The 24,144-nt window shown below is 32.9% G+C and overlaps 1 protein-coding gene across 10 annotated transcripts in view; it reads right to left on the bottom strand.

The window, feature by feature from the left end:
• FER (FER tyrosine kinase) overlaps positions 1-24,144 on the bottom strand; it is a 364,680-nt gene that overhangs the window by 111,327 nt on the left and 229,209 nt on the right. For all 10 annotated transcript variants that reach the window (XM_074360443.1, XM_074360438.1, XM_074360441.1 and 7 more), the window contains 2 exons: positions 17,927-18,042; positions 15,442-15,536 (listed from right to left, as the gene is read on the bottom strand). In XM_074360443.1, the coding sequence (XP_074216544.1) occupies positions 15,442-15,536; positions 17,927-18,042 (211 nt within the window). The remainder of the gene's footprint in view (positions 1-15,441; positions 15,537-17,926; positions 18,043-24,144) is intronic.

Here is a 24,144-nt window from a genome sequence, read left to right as displayed (position 1 = left end):
GTTGCTCTAGTAGAAAGAGAAAGAAATGAATGCCTTGGATTAATTTTTAATTAGTTAATTAACATTTTGACTAAACAACCAACAAATGACAGATGTTAAATATAGAAAGGGTTTCTTTCTTGATAGTTAGTAGCCAAGATAGCAAATATAGAAAATCAACCACTTTGCTGGTAGCAAATGTCATCTTACAAGATAAATTCATTTGGAAGTCTTATCAAAGATCTTGAAAATACTCTCAGTATGAACCCACAGACAAACATGTAAAAGACTAACAGGTAAGAGAAGGAAAATACAAAATAAAACAATGTCTTAGAAAACAGAAAATATTTAATCTATGTATCTCTTAAAATAAAAAATTATTAAAGATGCTATATAGAGTCACTTTTGAAATCTTTCCCAGCTTGCTATATACAGACTTTCATTTTGAATGCAGGTATTGTCAAATGTGATACTGTTTTCTCAAGTTTGACACAGAAGAATTTAGGCAAATTTGTTCTTTCTAGCAAAGGTTACATTTTCTAGGTGTATTTATTAAGCTCTCAATCTAAGGCACAGCTGTGTCAGGTACCAAATCATATTCTTCCTGGAATTGAAATTCATGCTCATAAATAGGTGCCAATGACAATCTACTTCAGTCTCACACAGAAGGACAAATGAAGGCAAATAAAGAGCAGAAAGTTCCATATACACAAAACCTTATTATAATGACAGTTTCTAATATTATTTTCACATTTTCAATGACATGAGGCTATGCAGCACTTAATCTAAGTACGATCCCTCAAGATGAATTTGTGAAAATGTTTTATGTTATATAGCACCTGAAAACCTGGAAACGGAAAAAAAAGAGCATCTAAATGAGAAGAGAGAGATTAAATATGACCAGAAAACCAGTGGAGAAATGAGAAAAGGGAAAAAAAAATGTATAATGGATTTTCAGCAGTAATTAATTTGGCTGGTCATAAAAATGACCATTTAGTAAGTAGAAGAATGATTTCATCCATAAAAGTTTATTCAAATTTAGGAAGAAAAAGGGGAAAAAGTCAAAAACAGACATTCTCATCCACTGGAGACAACGTAACACAGACTCGTAGGCCTTGAAGGCCTAGAAGATATTCAGTATTTCCCAAGAAATTTGTCATGAAGATGAAGCTGTCTTTATATTATTTACCTTGAAAGCTGACAAGGTCAGTAAGAATATAGGCATGTTCAGTTTAGGGTAATCACCACAGGATGACTCCTTAAAATGAAGTAAGTCATTGCTATGAGCTACAAGACTTTGCGTGGTCTGAACCCCACTCCCTCTCTAACCTCATCTCCTATTACTCTCTCCTACCATGACTTCAGCCACATTGCTCTTTCTCCAACTCTGTGAAGCCTGGAGTGCCCATCCTCCAGACGCCTACATGCCTGTTTGCTCCCTCTCCTTCCGCATTTCACCCACACGTTCCACACTTACCGAGGCCTTTCCTAGTCAGTCTCTCTAAGACTTCAACCTCTGCCCATCCACACAGTTGCTATCCTCTTCCCTGTACGCTTTATTTTTTTCAACTGTTTAACATACTGTTTTTGTTTAGCTTATCTATCATATTTCTTCCCCAACTAGAACAAAGGCTTCATGAGAGCAGGAAGTTTTGCTTTTTGTGGGGTCTTTTGATCCGTTTTCTTCATTGTTGAATCACCAGTATGTGGCATGCATGGTAGGCGTTCAGGAACTGTTTGTTGAGCAAATGAATAAATAACCCAGTAGAATATCTAGCCTTAAGTAGTTTTTAAGTAAAATTCTATTCAAAGAATATTGGTATATATGAGAAGAGTGAGATGCCTTTTCAAGTATTAATGGATAAGGTTTTCATTTCTTCCATCAATTTAAGAAGTTTGCCCATCATTTCACAATACGCATGGTAACTTACAACTAGAAAGGAATATAAATAACTTACAACTAGAAAGGGATAAAATTTATAAACAAAAGAAAGAACAGAGCATTGCAAGATCTTCAGCTAATGCTGACAAGAGAGGCATTTGTTTGATTTCTACATAAAATAGTCTGAATATATATGGTACTGTAATGCAAGTAGGAAAAAAACCAACATCTGCACTTTTCAACTTTCAACATAAACAACACAGTATTTTTTTAAGAACTCTGATTCGACCGATTTTCAGTTGTCTCTTTATCTTTGAAATATTTTGTATTCTCATTGTTTGAATAAGAGTTTTCCTTACAATTCTAATAATACAAAAATCTCATACTAATAAGTACTGTCAGACTCATATACATCAGATAGATAGATTATAGGGGAAAACCCATTTGTTTGTTCAAAGAATAAAAGATTGTATATGTAAAAATTTTTTATTTCAGTTGAATTCACCACAGTTTTACCTGTTCATACTTCTAACATTTACATCAAATATAAGTAGGCTTTCAACAATAAAGTAAATTTTCTTATCATTCAAAATATTAAACTTTCTCTGAATTTTAAGACTTTCCCATGTATAGGAACAAAAACTAAAAAATGGTAACAAAACAATAGTAAAGCTAATCAGTATTTTTCCCATGTAGAAAGATATGTATGTGTTCATAACTCTTCCACTTTCCTTTAAATCGTTAAGGACTTCAATTACCATAAAGACATAAAACAGGATCTAAGAGACTATGGTTCAGAACATGCTTTGTCCTGCTCACCAGACAATCTGTTTCCTTGCAGGAGGTATTTACAGGTCCAAGTGCCTTCAGGTGCCCAGAACATAAAAAACATGAGTAACATTGCTCAGATATACACAATGTATCTACAGCTCAAATGTTCCATGAAAACTTAGTCTCTGTTTTAATATACAAACCTTTGCTCATTGATAGAAACGAAAGTCCCTAAGCACTTCTTTACAACCACTCAAGTCAAAGAGGTAATAACAGTAACAGTTGTTATATTTTAGATTTCATTTCTTACAGCTTTGAGTTAATGTTTTTAGTGTTTAGTTAAACCTCTGGGAAAGAATATGCACTGCTAGAAGGGTGTGGTTTACCCCCAAAAATTAGAAAAATGCCAATACCACATGTGTGGAATACCACCAGCTTATCAATTTACGTCACGCATAAATTAAATAAAGCAACTAATTTCAAGAGATATTAGTGCCTTTAGTGCCTGGAAAAATGGCCAGTTTAAGCTATTCCATCTGCATTTGCTTTGGGATATTAGGCAGCAAATGAAACATTAGGACAACCCACTATCATTTGGCTGAGAAAGAAATATCAATTTAAAGATGCTGTCTTTTTAAAATGTTGTTTTGGAAGTAATTTACATTATACCAAAAGTATTATCTGTGATATAAAATGGCAACCAAGCCAATTTATTTTACTTTTCATTAATGTAATATGCTTGAATTATAAAACAAAGACCAATATCTAAGTTTAGATGTTATAATATCAGTTAACACAGGAAAGTTACCCATTCTCCCAAATTGAAATTTACAATGTATGAATTTGTAATTACTCATTTAGACTCACACCAAATTTATATGAAAAGAGAATTCTAGCAACATCTCTAAACAACAAAGTAAGAAGCTCCACAAAATTAAGTTCTTTAGTAATTTACTAACAACATTAAAAAATTAAGCTGCTGAGTCAACGTATCTTATAATTTGAGGCAGAAAATATTAATTTGAGAATTACTATATTGTCCTTTTCCTTGAACTAAAAATTTACTGTTTGAAGTGCTACTGTTATAAACTCGTGATGAACTGTATGATGGGTGATGGGTTAAATCTGTGTAAGGTAAGGTGCTAGTTCAGATTTTGAGAGCTCTTTTAGTGAGTGCCAGGAGCCACGTTCCTTAACCTTTGGTTGGTACAATTTACCCTTTCTACATTTATGACTGAAAGAAACAAATGTTAGGCAAGTATCCAGAGCCAAAACATTGGGACTTTGTTATCAAAGAAACAGAAGCTGTTACTTACAAGGACTCTATAATAACCTTAGATAACTGTGATATCACATAACAGAAATCGACTCTGAGAATCATGTAAAAATGTAAAATTTCACTATGAACTGGAAGGGTAAAATATTTATTTTTTTTAAGTATTTAACCTTCTGGCTAAAATTAGTGAACTTATCCTAGAAATTACAAATGAAAATGAATAATTAAAATGAAAAATTAAAATTCTGACAATGGTAAGATTTCTACTCAAAGTTCAAAGACATTTACAAGAACAATATAGATAATCATGTCCAAATTTCTAAGCTAAAATCTCTATAGACAATACAAATTGCATAAGCTAAATTTTTTTTCAAACTTTTTACAAAGGTGAGATATATTTTGATGATGTGTAAAACTTGGTAAAAATTTTTCAATAATTCTAAGAATTCCAAAACCGTAAGTCATTTTAAAATTAAGGTAAGTTTGAGGATTGCCAAAGATCATGCATGCGTCTGAGCTGAGGAATGTACCAAATAATATAACATTCAATTAGTTTCAGTAAGTTCTGAACTCAGAGAATATCCAGGTTCAAAAGAGAAAGGAAGTTACACATTTCTGGTAAAAGAGTGAAGACTAATGTTTTAAGGCTTGCTAAAAATATTTCCTCTATCCAGGATCTGCACTTAACATTGTATGCTTGGAGGTTAAGGTGCTTGGTTTCCTATTCATCGGGCTATCTTATCACAGCCCTAATTTAACCACATATATGAAAACAAATGACAGCTGCCCGCACCACTAATATTCCTTTAAGGAATAGCCTGTCACTTAAAGAAAATCCTCTCAATATTTCCTTTATTTGAATTTCTAATTAATAAACCACTTGTTTGCAAAATAAAATGGGGTCATCTTTTAGCATATTAGAGTTTGTTTTTGTTTTCAGTATTTCCTAGCACCATTTAGAATTGCCTGTTGTTTGGTTTCACTTATCCAGCAACCCACAAGCAAGTAAATAAAGTATTTGTAATTCAAGAGATGATGCAAATGAAGACAGGATCATCTTGGAGTATTCACTCTAAACTTGAATTCTCAAATACTTATAATCTCCTCAAACATTACTCTAGTTAAAATATGTTTCAGGTTTATGATTCCAAAGGGCTCAGTTATCTGACGGAACAAGAGCATATTAAATCTCTGCACAATACATTTTAGAAATGGCTTGCATATAAGACACTAAGCAGCTATTAAATCTCGCATTTAACCTACCAGTTTTCTAAATCTCCCATCCACAGCTTGATTCCCAGTAGAGAAAACACTAACTCAAACAAAAACCTTCCTGTTGACTGTAATAAGCTATTTACTTATCTGTGCACAAGGTTGAGAAATTATAGAACAGAGATTCACTTATTTGCCTAGAGGGTATCTTGCATAGACATTTGGCTCGAATTTTCATTTATATTTTCAATTCATAAAAGGATTATATATTTTGACCCACTTATAAATTGAATGACATAACAGAAAATAGAAAGAGCACTATTTTCCCAGTTGCTATTTAACTGACGTTGACAAGTCACTCTAAGCTCTCTGAACCTCATTTAGCTTATTTGTAAATAGAGATAACAATACCGCCTGGTAGAACAAATGACACAATGTTAATTAATGTGTTTTGACAACCATAAAATATTATGTAAATGTAAAATATTGTACATTATCATGCTACTTTTATAAAAATTAAAACTAGCTGGTTATTTCCCCATCATGTCTTTTGCAAAAGGAGGAAAGGACAGCAAGGTACTGTTCTGAAGTAGTCTGAGTGTTTTTATGAGAGGTTTCAAATTTAAGACAAATCTTCTTAACTAAATAATTACAGGTTAGAACTAAAATTTAGTAGTCATTTAATCCAGCCACTTTAGTTTTACATATTAAGGAAAGAAAGAACCATGAAGGCTAAATACTAAAACATACAAACAAAACAGTCACAAATGGTGATGGAAAGGGAAGAATACAAACAAATTTTATGCTCTCCAATTTGTTGTCAGGTCACTCTTGCCTACAGAAATCTAGGGGTAGGATTGGAATCAGGGGCAGGGGCAAATTCAGAGGCTGGGTTAAAGTTCTGGCTGGACTGTAGCAGTCATTCTAACTTGTCACTTTCTTCTCTTGGCCAATTATAAAATAACAATAAAAATTATGACATGATAATAAGAACACATAGAGGGGTTATTATGGTTAAACACTTTAAGATGTACATATATATAAAATGTGTGTATGTGTGTTTGGCACACACACACAATCACTGTATACTAGCTCTTATAACCACCCAATTATTCTTATAAGTGAGGAAACTGAAGCACAGAAGCGTTAAGCAGACTGAGCAACATATAAGCTTCTGGCCAAAAATGCCTGGCTCTTGGGACTTCTATTTTTTTAAGAGCTGTACTGAAGTTCAGTTTATATACATAAAATTTACCTATCTTAATGTACAGTTCAATGAGTTTTGACAAATTTACAGAGGTATGTAACTGTTACTATGATCCAGTTTAGAACACTTTCATTACTCCAAAAACATTCCTGATGCCTGTGTATAGTCAATCCCCATCTAAACACCCAGTGCCCAAGTCCCAGAAACCCATCGATCTTCTTTATCTATAGATATCTTTTCTGGGCATTTCATAGAAATGGAATCATACAGTATGTAGTCTTTTGCATCGGACTTGTTTCAATTAGCACTAAGTTTTTGAGGTTCATCTATTCTCTGTCATGTTTTATTAGCTTATCACTCTTCATTACTTAATAGTAATATTACTATTGTACAGATATACTATATTGTTTATTCATTAATCAGTTGATGGATATTTGGGTTCTTTCTACTTTCTGGCTATTATAAATAATGATTCTATGAATATGTGCATAGTCTTTAGGTGGACATATGTTTCAATTCTCTTGGGTAGATAACCTAGGATCAAAACTGTTAGTTTATGCAGAAATTTTGTGTTCACTTTTTGAGAAATTGTGAAATTCTTTTGCAAAGTGGCTGCATCATTTTACATTCTACTAGCAATATGAGAGGGTTCCAGTTTTTCCACATCTTCACGAACACTTACTAGAGCTCAAGATCTCGATCACTATCCTCTACAGGCTTTCAGTGACTATGCACATATGTCACTGAATGTTGGAATGGGAGGGAAGGAGGAGCTAAGTGAATGGAGGAGGGAGACAGATCTTAAAACTGACTCAAAGACAACGAAGTCTCTATCTGATTTTTTTTAAAATATTAAGATTTTTTTTATGAATATATGTATCTATATGCATGACTGGGACATTGTGCTGTACACCAGAAATTGACACATTGTAACTGACTGTACTTCAATTTAAAAAAAAGTAGAATAGTTCTGTTAGAATATAATACCAAAAACAAAACAACTTTTTGAGAGCAGTTTCTAATTCAAAGGAAAACTGAGAGGAAGGTACAGAGATTTCCCTTATAATCCCTGCCCCTCACAGTACAGCCCTACCCCGATATCAAATCCCTTACCAGAATTTGTTATATTTGTTACAACTGATGGACCTATATTGACACATCATTATCACTCAAAGTCCGAAGTTTTCATCAGAGTTCACTCTTGGTGTTGTACATTCTATGTGTTGGGCAAATGTGAAATGACAGGTATCTACTATTATGTCACACATGGTAGTTTAACTATCCTATACAAATCCTCTGCGCTCTGCCTATTCATCTCTCCCTCTTCCATAATCCTTGGCAACTAATGTACTTTCCCTTATTTAACTGACTCCACAGCTTTCCCTTTTTCAGAATGCCATATTTGTGGGATCATACAGTTTGCAGCCTTTTCAAATTGGCCTCTTTTATTTAGTAATATACATTTAAGCTCCCTCCATGACTTTTCATAGTTTGACAGCTTCTTTTGAGCGCTGAAACCACTGTTTGGAAATAGCAGAGTTTCTTTATCCACGCACCTAGGGCAGAGGATCTTGGTTGTTCCCACCTTTTGGCATTATAAATTAAGCTACTATAAATATCCTTGTGCAGGTTTTTGTGTGGATTTAAGTTTTGAACTACTTTGGGTAAATACTAAAGACTGTGATTGATGGATTGCATCGTAAAAGTACATTTAGTTTTGTAAAAAGCTGCCAAACTGTGTTCTACAAAAACAGTTTTATTTCTTCCATTCCAATCAGTTTAACTTTTGTTTTCTTTTATTGTCTTCTTGCATTAGCTAGGACTTTCAGTAAGATATTAAAAAGGAATGGTGAGAGGGGTATCTTTGCCATGGCTCCTAATCCTAGTAGGAAACTTTAAGCCTTTCATCATTAAGTATGATTTTAGCTGTAGAATTTTATAGATTTTTAAAAATCAAATTGAGAAGCTTCCCCCTATTCCTAGTTTACTTAATTTTTTTTTTATCATGAATGAGTATTATATTTGGTCAAATGCTTTCTATGTATCTGTTGATATGATGTGATTTTTCTTTTAGCCTGTTGATGTGATGAATTACATTAATAGATTTTCAAATACTGAAGCAGGCTTGTATACTTGGGATAAATCCCACCTATGCTTTTCATAACCATATACTCATTGGATCTTCATTGTACAGTGGAAATATTTTTATAAGGAACTTTATGGTATTTGGCTGACTTATCTTTATATTCTTATATGTACATGTGTTTACTAAAGGGAAAGGAAAAGGTGCATAAAAGTTAAACAGCATATTGAAAGGAAGTAGTAGAAAACAAGAAAAGTTTGTTACCAAGGCTTAACTTGAAAATGTCAAAATTACTAGCTCTTTGTTTTTGAACAGGCAATTTTGGCCCAATTCTCATGACATTAGACTATTAGACATAACTGGTTTATTAAGAGATTTCAAAGCTGTGTCTGAAAATTCACTGAAGGCAATTTGTTATCTTAAATTACTTTAAAAATATTTAAAACAAAAAAGCAGACACTTATTTTTAAGTGTTGTAGTAGTTTTACCAGACTGCTATAATGTCTCATATTAGTGTAATAGCTATTATTTCAATTTCAAACACTGGCAAAGAAGTATTGTGGCAAAGATAAAAAATACCTTAAATATGTTAAGTGATGCTTTTTCATTTATTTTTCTTTTTTTTTTTTTTTTTTGCTATATTGTTCTAGAAGCTAGAACATTCAGTACAATGTTGAAGTGGTAAATGCAGGCATATTTGTCTTATTTCTGATATAAATGTGGAAAGCATTCAGTCATTTGCCATTAAATATGATGTTATCCGTGGGTCTTTCTTAGAAGACACTCATAATGAGGAACTTTTCTTCTATTCCTCATTTTCACAGAATTCTTATCAGGAATGGATGTCGGATTTTTCCAAAAGATTTTCCTGCATCCACTGAGATGATTCTATAGTTTTAAATTGTATGAATATGAGTTAAATTGACATTTGAAGGTTAAATCAGCTTGTAGTCCTAGGATAAATCCCACTTGATCACGATGTATTTTTATATACTGCTGTATTTGCTTGATTAAAAGTGTGCCCAGAATTTTTTATATATATATATATATATATATATATATATATATATAATTATTATATATAATTTATATATATGTATAATATATATTATATATAAAATTATATATAGTCTATAGTTATCCTGTTGAGTTTTAGAATCAGGTAATGATGGTCTCAATGAGTTGAGAAGTAGTCTCTCCTTCTCCATTTTCTGAAAATTTGTGTAGAATTGTGTTTTATTCTTAAAAGTTTGGTATAATTCACTAGTGAAGTCATCTGAGCCTGGAGTTTTCTTTGAAGGATGGTTGACCAATTCTATAAAAGATATGGGACTATGAAGGTGGAATGAGCTTTGGTAGTTTGTGTCTTTCAGGAAATCTGTCCATTTCATCTAAGTTGCTGAATTTATTTACATAAAGCTATTCATAATATTTCCTTAATATCTTTTTATTATCTGTAGACTCTGTAATGTCATCACCTCTCTCATTCTTGATATTGGTAATTTGTGTCTTCTTTTTTCTGAAGAGCCTATGGAGAGGTTTATCAATTTTATTAATCTCAAGGGACTAGTGTTTAGTTTCATTGATTTTGTTTTTTCCATTCTACTGATTTCTTCTATCTATATTTTTTCCTTCCCTCTACATATTTTGGGTTAATTTGCATTTCTGTTTAAGGTAGAAGTAGAGGTCATTATTTTGAGTCTTTTCTTCTTTTCTAATACAGGCATTTAGTGCTATAATTATTTCCCTAAGTACTGCTTTACAGGCATTGCATAAATACTATGATTTTTTTTTCCATTTAGTTCAAAAGATTTTCTAATTTCCTCTCTGACCCATTGGTTATTCAGATATGCATTTTTCAGTTTCCAAATATTTAGAAAATTTTCAGAGATCATTCTATTCTTGAATTCTACTTTGTTTGCATTGTGTTCATGGAACTTAAATTCTTTTTTTTTTTAATAATTTTTTTTGTTTATTTATTTTTTGGAGGGGGAGGTAATTAGGTTTATTCATTTATTTATTTTTAATGGAGGTAGTGGGGATTGAACCTAGGACCTCTTGCATGCCAAGCACACAATCTACCACTGAGCTATACCCTCCCCACCCCAGAACTTAAAATTCTTATGAATGTATTGAGACTTTTTTTTATGGCCCATAATATGGTCTATCTCAGTAAATATTCTCTGTGTACCTGAGAAAAATGCACATTCTGGTGATATTGTATAAAATGTCCTGTAAATGCCAATAGGTCAAGGTGACTAACAGTGTTCTTCGTATCTTCTACAACTTCCAAGGTGGATATACTTTTTAAAAGTTACTTACAATAGCATCATAAAAAATCAAATACTCAGAGGTAAGTTTAACAAAAGATATAAAGTCCTGTACACTAAACTCTACAGAACCTTGCTGAGAGAAATTAAAGAAGACCTATCTTACTTGGAAGATATACCATGTTGACGGGCCAGAAGACTCAATATTGTTAAGAAGTCTATTCACCCCTAAACTGATCTACAGATTCAGTGTAATCCCAATCTAAATTCCTGCAAGCCTTTCTATAGAAACTGAAAAACTAATAATAAAATTGACATAGAAGTTCAAAGTACCTCTAACAACCAAAACAATTTTAAAAAGAAAGTTACAGGACTAACATTACCTGATACAAGACTTATTGTAAAGCTACAGTGGTGAAGATAATATAGTATTTAGGCATTAAGACAAACAAAAAGATCCACAGAGTGAAGTAAGCCAAAAAGAAAAAGAAAAATACCATATGAGATCGCTCATATGTGGAATCTGAAAAAAAAAAAAAAAAAAAAAAGAAGAACATAAATACAAAACAGAAATAGACTCAGACGTAGAATATAAACTTCTGGTTGCCAAGGGGGCGGAGGGTAGGAAGGGATAGATTGGGATTTCAAAATTTGTAGATACTGACAGGCATATGCAGAATAGATAAACAAGATTATACTGTATAGCACAGGGAAATATATATAAGATCTTGTGGTAGCCTACCGTGAAAAAAAAATGTGACAATGAATACATGTATGTTCATGTATAACAAAAATTGAGCTCTACACTGGAATCTGATACAACATTGTAGAATGACTATAACTCAATTTAAAAAATATAAAAAAAGATAAATAAAATAAAAATTTAAGAAAAGGTCCACAGAAAATAAAGAAATAGAACTATACATAAATATATAAAAATGAAGGTAAAAAGTCAGGAGAGAAAGGATGCTGGAACAACTGGATATTCATATGCTAAAAGTAAGAACTTCAAACCATTACTCACCTTTAAAAATTAACTTGAAATGTCATAGACTCAACTATAAATTCTAAAACTATAAATATTATAGAAGTAAACATAGGGGAAAATCTTTGTGACCTTGGATTTGAACTATAAAAGAATAATTTAAACTTCAAAATTAAAAACTTCTGCTCTTCAAAAGATACTGTTAAGAGAATGAAAAGATAAGTCAGACTGAGAGCAAATATTTGAAAATTATATGTCTGATAAAGGACTTGTATCCAGAATATATAAAGAACCAAGACTCACAAGAAAACAACCCAATTTTTAAAATGGGCAGATGAATTTATGAATGGCAAATTAGCACATGACATCGTTAGTCAGTTGGGAAATGCAAATTAAAACCACAGTGAAACACTTTCTACACTTTGCAGTAGCCCCAAACAGGAAACAATCTGAAAGTCTCTTCAGAGCTGATAACAAGTGTGATATATTCATGATATAATTCTACTCAGCAATAAAAAACAATGAACTACTGATAAACATTACAACATGGATCAATCTCAAAATTACACTGAATGAAACAAACTAGACCAAAAAAAAAAAAAAAAGAGGGGGGTAATACAGACTGTATGACTCCATTTATGTCAACTTCTAAGAAATGCAAACTAATGTACAGTGACAGGAAGCAGATAAGGGGTTGACTGGAACAAGGGGAAGAGAAGGGTAGGAGGGAGGGACTAAAAAGAGGCATAAGGAAAATTGGGGGATGATAGATGTGTTCATTACTTTGATTGTGGTGGTTTCACACGTGTATACATATGTCAATACAATAAAGTGTACATATACAAAGTATACATCAGTTTTCAAAAAGATGGACAAATTATGGTTCTCAAAAATTAGTTATTTGACAGACATTCTATCAAAATTGAGTGAAGTAAGCCTGGCACTTGAAGGAAAAAACAGTTTTTGTTGCCAGTGACAAAATCCAAGCTTTCAAATAAAAGTTACCATTTTGGAAAACACATACTGGCCACCATCACCACTTTTAACTACTTTTCAAGGGAGATCAGCAGTGACATTAATGAACATGAACCTTTGATATTGTATAATGAATTATGTCACTATTTAGAAGATAGTGATAGGATATAACCTGGTCAGTAGACATTTTCCAAATAAGAAATGACAAAGCATGATGCTACAAAATCATGGATTCATCATACAAGTTCAACCAATGGAATTAACAGTATGAAAAGTCAGTGTGGTTTCAGATTCCACACTGCAACTAATCTTCAAGAAAAGTTAGCAAAGTCTACTGTGGGAGGCAGAATTTGAAGACAGCCTCCCCAAAATGTCCACCCTGACCCCTGGAACATGTGAACATGATGAGATATCAGTTCCGTAATTATGTCTGTCACACGGCACAGCTGCCCTAGAGAAAGGGTGATTATCCAGGTGAGCCTGATTCAATTATGAGCCCTTTCAAAAAAGCATAGAGTACTCTCCCAGCTTTTTTGAGAAACAAAACAGAACAACAATAACAACAAAAGAAGTAGAGAAATTCAAGGAACTTGAATGATGTGACACCCTGGGTCTGAAGATGAAAGAATATAGGAAACCTTAAGGAGCTGGGAGATGCCCCTGGCTGACAGCAAGAAAGGAAACCTTATTCTATTTCAGCTGCAAGAAATGAGACTGCCACCAACATGAAGGAACTTCATAGTGGATGCTTCCCCAGTACCTCCAGATAAGAACTCAGTTTGATATCCTGATTGTTGGCTTTGTGAGTCCCTGAGCTGAGAACCCAGTCAATCCTGCCTGGACTTCTAACCTACATAACAATGAGGTAATAAATGGATATTGTTTAAAGCTGCTAAGTTGTGATCATTTGTTGTGCAGCAATATATTAACCATAAATCAAAATGCACATAAACTCAGCTCCAACCATCCCATTGCTGAAAATTTACCCAATACATATACTTCAAAATGATTCTTATGATATAAATCCACAGACATTAAATGAGCACAATTTAAAATAGAAAAAGCCCCCAAAATAAAAATGGAAACAACCAAAGTATCCATAAATAGATTGATTAAATTATATAAAACCATATAATGGAATATTCTGTAGCCATTATAAAGAAAACATAGAACTATATGGATGAATATGAAACAAGGAAACCATGTTACACTAATAAGAGAAAAAAGATCAGAAATAGTATTATGATTTTAATAATTAAAAGATTTGCATAAAATCAAAGTATCTATATTAAATATTTTCCTGGGGAAAAGAAAACACAAAAAACTAAACAGCAATTAGCTTTGGGATAGGATTAGATTGTTGAGTGGGAGATTTTTCATTTTTTATTTCCTACTTTCATTACAGTTTGAACTTTCTAATGAAGTTCATTATTCTTAATTATCTAAAAAATAAAATCAATAAAGGTTACTAGTTTAGTGTCTAGATAAACACTTCCCTGGCTTGCTTGCAAGACTATCTTTTGTTTTTTTCAACTTGGAACTGCCATCAGGAATTTGTTATCCATGTTCCTTTAATCATTCATAGTAACAACAATATCACGTTTCCTCATCAAGTCTACTCTATCCCTCAAATCTAAGTTTCTCAGTGACATCCCTTATTAACTGGGGGCTTCATTTGTACTTATGTGAACAATTGTATGTATTTATAATACTTAAACATTCTATTTTACTTAAAATTACAGGCTATGCAATTGTTTTTAAAATTTCAGACTGTAGTCTATTTTTTCCATAACGTCACTAAACCTACTTTAAGATATAAATCATAAATACTGTAAATCATGCAAATATACATTGCTATCTTGAGGATGAAAATGACTATGCGCTAGGAATCCTACAGTTACATCATAATAAAGAAATGTTCCAAGAGCAATCAAACCAGCAGGACAAAATGAGACCAATTATCCTTAAGTCATAAAAGAATTCTGTGAACAGTTTCTAAGGGGCAATCTACAATATCAGATTTACTTGCTATATGTTAAAGTTAAGAAATATTTTTCATATTCCTTTTTCTTTTTTAAAAATGAATAAGTAGGTACTAAGGTAACAAAGTAAATCCTTTTCAGTTATTAAACATTATTGTATTTGTAAATCTTATCAAGATAAAATTTTTACCTTTGATTATATTTTCTACAACAGAAAAAAATACAATAAAAGTAACTTAAAGATATACAATATCAGTTTGATGCTATTCTTGTTTGTTGGCAAAAGTGGCTAACCAAAATACCTGGAGGTGTTGAAAGTCACCAGAAAGAAATACAAGGACAAATTCCTACAGATTACATTTTTTTTGTACACATATGAAAGAAGTTCATAGATTGTGACCCAAAGCATTATGGTATTATTTTGCACAACCAAACAAGAGGATGTGTGGTAATGTACTTGGAAAATGATATACAGTGAACTAAATATAAGATAATACTATCATTATTATAAAGTCAAACTAAGTAGACTATTTTTCTAAATAGCTTTTCTCACAGCAACATTACATATAACTGAACTCCATGTGTAACCACACTGTAGTAATATATCTTCTATTAAAAAGTTTGGCTGACATTTTCTAGAAAATAGCATAGTATTATGGACTATAAAAATATCGAGTACGTGTACAAGCTCTTTGTCATCAGGAAAATGTTAAACAAAATTCTCAAACTTTACAAGGGGAAATCAAAGAGACTGAACATATAAAAGCAGTAAAACATGACATTAAAATGTCATCGAGGAAATCTCTGAAATTGTATTACCTGGAACCAGTTCCATAATGATGTAGATAGGCTGTCTTTGTGTGCATACTCCTATAAGTTTGACAATATTGGGATGATCATACTGCTTGAGAATTCTGAATGAGAGAAGTATAAGAATAGTTACCGTTTAAATAATAAGCATTAATTTGTGAACATGAGTAATGTGCACAAGTAGAACACACAATTTTTAAAACTTTAGGATGAACCCAAATTATGATAAATAGGATGTATAAATTTTTGATAAATATTGTCAAAATAAAGGTACAAATGAGTCAATTCTTAATCCAATTACATATTCACTTAAGAATTATTAGCCACTCTGAATAACAACCATGCTAAATAGTAATAACTTATTTAGTTCAAAGTATGCAGAATTCCCTTTATAATATTTGATTTTAACCACTCTCACAAAAGCATAGCTGCAAAGTATTAGTGGACTAAAATCCATACACTGTCAGGGCAGCACTGTACATACTTCATTTAAAATAAATAAAAGTAAGAACAATTCATATTGGTAAATGCTATAGGGTAATCACTTCATATTGAGATTTTATACTCCATACTTTCTTGGTGATCATGATCACTTTCAAAATAGTAAAAAGTCAAAAGTTTTGAGAAAGCTGGTAGAAGGTTAAACAATGAGTAATGTAAGACTTAGGCTGAGGCAGAGAAGACCTTGTTTGGATAAAGGCAGAATTTCAGAGGGCTATAAAAGTAGCTTAGACTCATCCATAGGGCTCCAAGTATGAGTTAAAAATAGATTAGACTCCCTCAGAGGCCTGTCTACTCTGATGATTTCTGTTACCAAATGTTATTCCATATTATCCTGTTGATACAGTTATAAATTCACTCATGTTTCAAAAATGCACTTTCTTTCCTAAGATAATGAAAAAATAACTTCATTTGAAGAAAGATAAGAGTTCATATATGTTTTGTACAAGCACAACTAAAGCAGAGACAGCTCTAAAAAATGTTATCAATTGAAAAATATATAATGATTTATAAATGAAAAGATAGACTGGGAGGAATTCTAGAGATGAGGTAAATAGTCTGTCAATAACTGAGCTTGCAGTTTCTATGAGAAACTAGAAAGGAAGTTTTAGAACATTTGACTTTAATCCAAAATGTCATTTCTTAGGTTGAAAAGTGCTTAATAAACAAGTTCCACAAAACAGCCAAGATGAACCCAAATAATATTAAACATCTAAATATAAAGCTCTATCATCTATTAAAGGATATTTGGGAGTTTGCATGAATATAATTTTCATTTTTAACATAAAATTTCATGGTCTCACTTTACAAGAAAGTAAACTTTTTATTTTGCAATAAAATAAAAAATTAGAGAGCTAGAAGATTAAATATTTTTTAAAGAATGTTAGATATAACCTGTACCTTAAAATACCTATGAATAACGAAAATAATGAGCATATGAACTTCAATTGTGATAGCATACCTTTAAATTACTCATAGAATACTTTTTCTGAATTGCTAATAATATACATGAAAAAAATTATTTTATTCTATAGATAATATTTAATAAATGCACCCGACTAGTTTAATCCATTGCTATAAATATTCACTTTTAGATAATGGAGAAATGACATCAAGGTGCTCTCTGCCATGGAACTTTGTTCTTTCATTGCTATGCCCTCTGTTCTCCAATAGTGCTTTACAAAAAACTTCAGTTTTATATACAACACCAACATGGAGACAAAACACACACACATGCACCCACACCTTTCTCTCCTCCCCTTTATACCACCAATCTGTGGATCTACATATTCTCCTTCTCTCCCTTCCATCCATCTCATTCATACGTCCATTTCCACTCTGTCCAAAGCACCTTTCCATTTGTTTTGTGTTTTGATGTATATACCAGATTTTACCACTAATGTGATAGTTTTAAATATCTGCAACACAGGGCTGGCAAGTTGGAACATTAAATTTTAGCTAAAATAGAAGAAAGAGAAGACTATCATCCTAGAATATCAGATAGAAAAGAAACAATATGCAAAATTTGGAACAAATGCCAGAACTGAGTTAAAGAAGAAATCTGAGGTTCTCAGGAAAAAAAAAAAAGCTAACAGCTGGAAATAAAGACTTAAGCAATATCTAAGGGGTAGGATAGATATAATTATATACCTATATATATGTAAATTATGTCTTTTATATGTAGAATACAGTAATATTTTTATTATAAAGATAATCACAGCATTGCATATATACGTATGTGTGATTAAAAAATTGCAATATTTTTTGCTTTTAAGACCCGAAGAATACTCAGTATTTTTTAGAATCTGGTTCTTTTGATTGTGATTGCCTAACTAACCTATAATCTAACTCAAAAACAAAAAAACGTTTCCACATTGTATGATAAGTGCTTACTTCTACTTCACCTAATCATAATTTAAGGTATCTTCAAACTTACACTTTAATGAATCACTTCTGTTATAAACACATATTTACATTACTTTAGAGAACTCACTTGGCTTCTTGTAAAAATTTTATTTTCAGTTCCTGAGGAAGATCTTCTTTACATGTTTTAACAGCAACAGCAGTTTTATCCTTTAATGTGCCCTTAAATACTTCACCAAAATTTCCCTGAAAATACAAATATATTTATTGTTTGGGGTGTAAGACATCCACATAAATCTTTGCAAAATACAAGGAAAGTATATAATGATGAGTTTTGAGTTAATCAAAGTACTCTGTCAGCTCAGTGTTTTAAGTGGAAATGAAGATTGGGAATACTGTTCCTACCAATCTTCCACCTTTAAACATACCCCCCAACACACCAGCCATTTGGGGTATCTGATGTTCGAGGAGAATTGAAAAGGAAAATGGGGGAAAAAAATGAAAGAAAATAAAAGGAGAAACTCTAACACTGTCAGAAGGACTTAAATTTCATTCCACCTAGTTCCCTTTACTCCCTAAGATCTAAATTTTATTAGATTAAAAATATATATCCATTAATGTTTAAAGACAAAACAAAGATTCTGTGAGGTGACTGGTGGTATTGATCCACACAGCCAGAGGTCAGCTGGAGAAGACTAGGGGAGAGGCAACAGATGATGGACAGTCAACAGCCACTGCTGCAGGTTGTCAATCTCTGAAAGGTACCAAGAAGAGGAAGTGCTTGCCCATATGCCAGTGCCACCCGTGAACTCATTTCTATCAAACATCTAAACTTCTAACCTTATCCTCTGGCTAGAACATATTTCAATTTAAAATGCCTTATTTCCAGTTTGAAGTCACCTTTATTATAATTGTGAAATAAATAATACAGAGAAGATCTATAAGTTTAATACAAAAGCTATTTTGAGTATTCCCTTCAAGTTCTTCTATGTATACATACATTTTTTTACATAGCTATAAGCATAATATGAAAGCACTATATTATAAAAAGCTTCAATGCTATCCTTGTTGAGTAAGAAGTAACTAAAATAGGAGTCTGATAATTAGTGAGTTCGAGTTCTAAGATCAATGTAACTTAACCAATAGTTCAAGATGTATAAATTTTGTTACTAATAATTTAAAATTACTAAAATCCTTATTTTAATAAATGTATTAAATTACTTCATTAAATAATTACTATTTTGCTTAATTTAACATTTACTTTACTTAATATTTTAAGTATATTTGAATATTTCAGTAAAGAATAGTATTATTCTTAAATCTAATATTCAACTCTTCTTTTTATTGAAGTATAGTCAGTTACAATGGGTCAGATATAATGTGTCATTTCTGGTGTACAGCATAGTGTTTTAGTCATACATATACATAAATTTGTTTTCATATTCTTTAATATTCAACTCTTAACTATTTATTAGAAACAAGGATTAATCACTCTTACATGAAAAGTAAACATAAATTCAACACAGTACACATTCATCACAAACTAGAAGAAAAATTTTTAGCTTTACATCCTTCCCTGTCATTCTAGGATTTTTTTCCCTCCCACAATTATCACATCATTTATTACAACACTGATAGTGTTTAGAGAAGATATTACACATGACTACTGCTGGGCCTCCATCTGAATGATTCTGAAGCACTTCCAATTCATCTTGTCTAAAACTTAACATTTTATTCATTAGAGGAAATTTCTTGACTAAATCACCTTTTTCATTTACAAGGACCATTACTCTCTCTACAAGCATTCAGATCCTTCTTCCAGAATATTTTTGTCTCCCTCCTAGCACCTCAGACTCACTAACCTGATTCAAGACCTCATTTTTCTCACCTATGCTAATCTCATCATCAGCCCCTCATCTCTCCAATCCACCACAACACTCCCAGATTCATCTTCCCAAGAGACACTGTGATTATACTACTGCCTTATTTAATATCTATCCTTCCATTACATCACTTTTTCAGCCTTTGTCTAATGCCACATCACAGCCTCTGACTAATAACATGTGCCATAATTTCAAATACTTACTGATCCCAAAATGTATGTCATGCCTTCTCTACAGTTCCCCCCATCTTCAGAGAACATGCCAACTAAACTTGAAGTCCATTTCTTATGCCCCTCCTTCATGAAGATTTTCTTGATCTTCTCAAAATTACGTATCTCATTCTTGAACACTTACCATCCCATTGCCCTTTTGTACCCTTCTAATGATTTCTGCCCTATATAACTGGTCTTGGTACATACTAGGCATTTGAAAATTTTGAACTCTCATTTAACAATCATTACTCAGAAGACTTCAACTCCATCAAGGATGGTCAAGGGAGGAATCCCCAAACACTGAGAAAAAGACTATCACAGACCACTGCTTCTTCATCCAAAGAGATCAGGAAAAAGCCTACGACACCCATCACTCCCTACCATTTAGTGGGAACAGCTTCATCTCCACTACCAGTCTTAAGTTCATGTGGCTAAACTTCATTGTGTGTCTTGTCCATGTTTAAGTCAGTCCTCCTAAGGAGGTCCTGGTCTTAGGTCCTTACCTCCCCCTCTCTAATTCTCATTAGGTTCTGCAGACTTCCATTCCACCCATTATCTCCAACCATTTCCCTTCTATCCCCAACTTCCACTGTACCTTCTGGAATTCATGGTCCACCAAAATCTTATCTTTAACCTATTCATTGGTCATTCTCGTCCCCTTCTTGTTGTAACAGAAACCTAGCTCTCAGTTGAGAACACTTAAATAGTAGGTAAGCTTCATTTCCTAAAATTAAAGAGATGACCCTCCCCCCCATATCCACCCCCCATCACACACACCATCATTCTCCCACTACCCTGCAGATGGAACAAAGGATTCTATCAGCTCCTTATCACTGCTTTCAAGATATTTTCCATCCTGCATTCCTAGGAAACCCTAGCTTTCAACCTTAATCATTTGATTATATACCTACTACCCCTTACTGTGGCTAGCAGCTACTGAATTTCAAAATATTTTCCCTCATTTATTGACAACTTGTACTCCTGGATCACTGTATCCAGTGTTACTCCATCTTAGTACTTTGCAATTTCAATAGACACTTAAAGATCCTCCAAACACTCCAAAAATCTCTATTTCATAACCATGTCTCTTCCAGTGATCTTGTATCTTCTATGATTATAACTTTGCCCTGACCAATAACACAACTCCTCTTTAATATCTATTTAATTCACCCCATCTTCTGGCTGGCATCTATTTTTCTGGCTTACTTCCTCTAATATCCAGTCTTAAAATCATTTGACCTTATAGGAACTTCCAAATTTTTAGATTTATTACTTTTTATTGTCCACCACACCCTTAATATACTCTCTTGCTTCCTTATTTAGCTTAAATTCCATGGCCAATAATTGTAACAACTGCTTACCATACACCCTCAGCTTCTTTGTTCCTCTTAATTTGTAGAACTCCTTCATCAAACCCACAACATGGATTAAATGCAATACAGCCCACTCTGTACCTGTGCAGCTAAATGTGGCTGGAGAAAAATTCACAACCATATTGACTAGTTTCATTTTAAATTTATCAACTCAAACCTCTAGGAGGTCCTTAATGCTGCTCAATAGTCATATTACAATTCTCCAGATCATTCACACTCTCATTCTTCTAATTAACTATTTCCCCCTTACACCATGTTCTCAAAATCACTTTACCTCCCCATACCCTCATTCTTAGCTAATAATTTTGTTTCCTAATTTACTGAGAAAACTGAAGCATCTAAGGAGAACTTCCAGACTCTCAGGCCCACATTTATCCTCTCACCAATCTTCCTTGCTATTATAAAAATGAACTACTGTGTTTCCATTAAAATCAATCCTTCACTGTAAACCAAATTCCATCCCCTCTTACCCACTCAATGATATTACTCTGGCAATTCTCATCTCCTTCCAAAGTCATTAATTTTTCATTTCATTATTCCTAAGTGCAAACTAGCATGCTACTTCTCTAGATTAAACAACACACAAACCAATTCTGTTGAAACTAACAACACATGTCTCTGCTTCCTTTCACAACAAAACTTCAAAGAGTTACATCCTTGCTATCTCTAATCCCTCTGCTCCCATCCTCTGTTAAAAATACTCCAACTTGGCTTTCACGTAAAGCATTCCAAAGAAAGTACTCAATCAAGTCACCAGTGATCTCTTCAGTGTTAAGTTCAATGGTTCTCTGTCATCATCTCATTTGACCTGTTTCTCAGTAGCATTTGGCACCATTGATCACTGTCTCCTCTTTGACAGACTTTCTTCTCTTGGCTTCCAAGGCATCACATCTCCTGGTTTACTGCCTTCTAGGAGATTTCTCTTTCTCATCATCAATTATCTTGCTTCTCTTCTTTCTAGCCTCTTAATTTTTAAGTGACCATGGCTCAATTTCTGTCTCCTTTTCTCTATCTAGACTCACTCCACTGTTGAACTCATCTAGTCTAATGGCTTTAAATACCATACAAATAAATTACCAAATTTGTAAATGACAACTACTAAATTTGTACTTTTGATCCAGACGTCTTTTCTAAACTCCAGACTTAACATCCAGTTGTCTTCCCAACAGTTCCACTAGGAAGTCTAAGAGACAAAGCTCAATATGTGCATCCAAACTCCTAACCTTGTCCCCCCAAACCTCCTGCACCTATGCCCACTGTCCTCTTTGTCTCTTGCCTCACAGAGAATCAGGAAATTCAGTTGGTTCAACTTGAAAAACAAATCCAGAACTCACCACTTCTCACCACCTCTACTGCCACCACTCTGATCCAGCAACCATCACGCTAAGTTAGACAAGTACAGTAGTTCCCTAACCTTCCAGCTCAGCCTATTCTCAATACAACAGCCAGAGTGGACTCTGTGGAATGTAAGATCATGCAGCTCCTCTACTCAAAATCATCCACCAGCTTACCTTTTCACACATACTTAGAGCCAAAGTAATTATAGTGACCTACAAGGCTGTGCATGATCCATACCCTCACCTCCTCACTGACTTCCTGTTCTATCAGTCTTCCTTGCTTACTCAGTTACAGGCCAACTATCTCACTTGCTCCTCTAATGTAATTTGCAGTGGTTCTGCCCAGAACCCTCTTCCTCATATGTCCACATAGCTAGATCCCTCCTCTCCAAGTAACAATTTTAATAAGGCGCACCCAAATTTCCCTGCTACGAATTAGAACTCCAACGCAGTAGCACTAACAGATTATACATGCCCATGTTTTTCACAAGGTTTAGCACCCTTTAACACTATAACATTTACCTATGTATTAAGTTTGCTGTTTATGTGTCTTTCTCTCCTGGATAAAATATGAGGTCCATAAGGGGAAGGATATTTGTCTGCTTTGTTTAGTGACATATTACAAGTGCCTAGAAGAGTGCCTGACACATAGCAGGCATTCAATAAATATTTCAGGGGTGAATAAAATATTTCCTGAATACCAACTATACATCAAGTACAGTCTACAGGAATATAGTACTCAACAAAAAAATATGTTCTTGTCTCAACCTTATATTACCATTAAATTCCAAAGTCCATAAATAGAGGAACCATGGCTAATTCTCTTTTTTTTTTTTTACCCATGAACTTTCAAGCAATATACTATATGTATTTATTCAGAAGAGTAATGAAAATATGAAATGATAAATTTTACTCAAAAACATTAGCTAAAATTAAGCTATACAGTGTCTCTAAGGTTGAAGTGTTTTCTTTAAAATGATTAAATTTATTAAAACTGACATCATACCACTGCCTTGTCATTGAAAATAATTATTCTTTGAAATAGCCTCACTAAGGACCTAAGGGCTAAAAATCCTAATATGTGGAATACCATATCACATATTAAACTAAACATAAAAATAATTGAAATATTTCACTTTAACCGAAATTGTGTTTTTCTTAGTACTGAAAAATCTGCCCTACTCAACACACTATTTCAAGTAAGTGGTTTAGTTTTTTAACTTATTATTTACTTGTATTTTCATGGAAATTTACTTAATTTCCTTGTAATAATTTTTGGCCCAATCTCTGCTACTGGGTTATTGACCTAAGGTAATGAATAAGAAGGAATATTTCCTTAAGAATGATGACCACCGCACAGAGGAAATAAACACATCAGCTACTGCTTTTAGCTTGAAATTCTTCAGAATTTACTAAGTAAGTATTAGCAGTCAATAGAAACTGCTTTCTAATAGCAATTTAATGCTTGCATTTGGAAATAATATTTTAAAATATTAAGAATTCTGGGAGGTAGATTATTTCGAGAGAGATTTACTTTCTCAAT

The sequence above is a fragment of the Camelus bactrianus genome, chromosome 3 (assembly GCF_048773025.1).
Source record: "Camelus bactrianus isolate YW-2024 breed Bactrian camel chromosome 3, ASM4877302v1, whole genome shotgun sequence".
NCBI classification, from domain to species: Eukaryota; Metazoa; Chordata; class Mammalia; order Artiodactyla; family Camelidae; genus Camelus; species Camelus bactrianus.
This window is presented reverse-complemented; position numbering and strand designations above follow the sequence as displayed.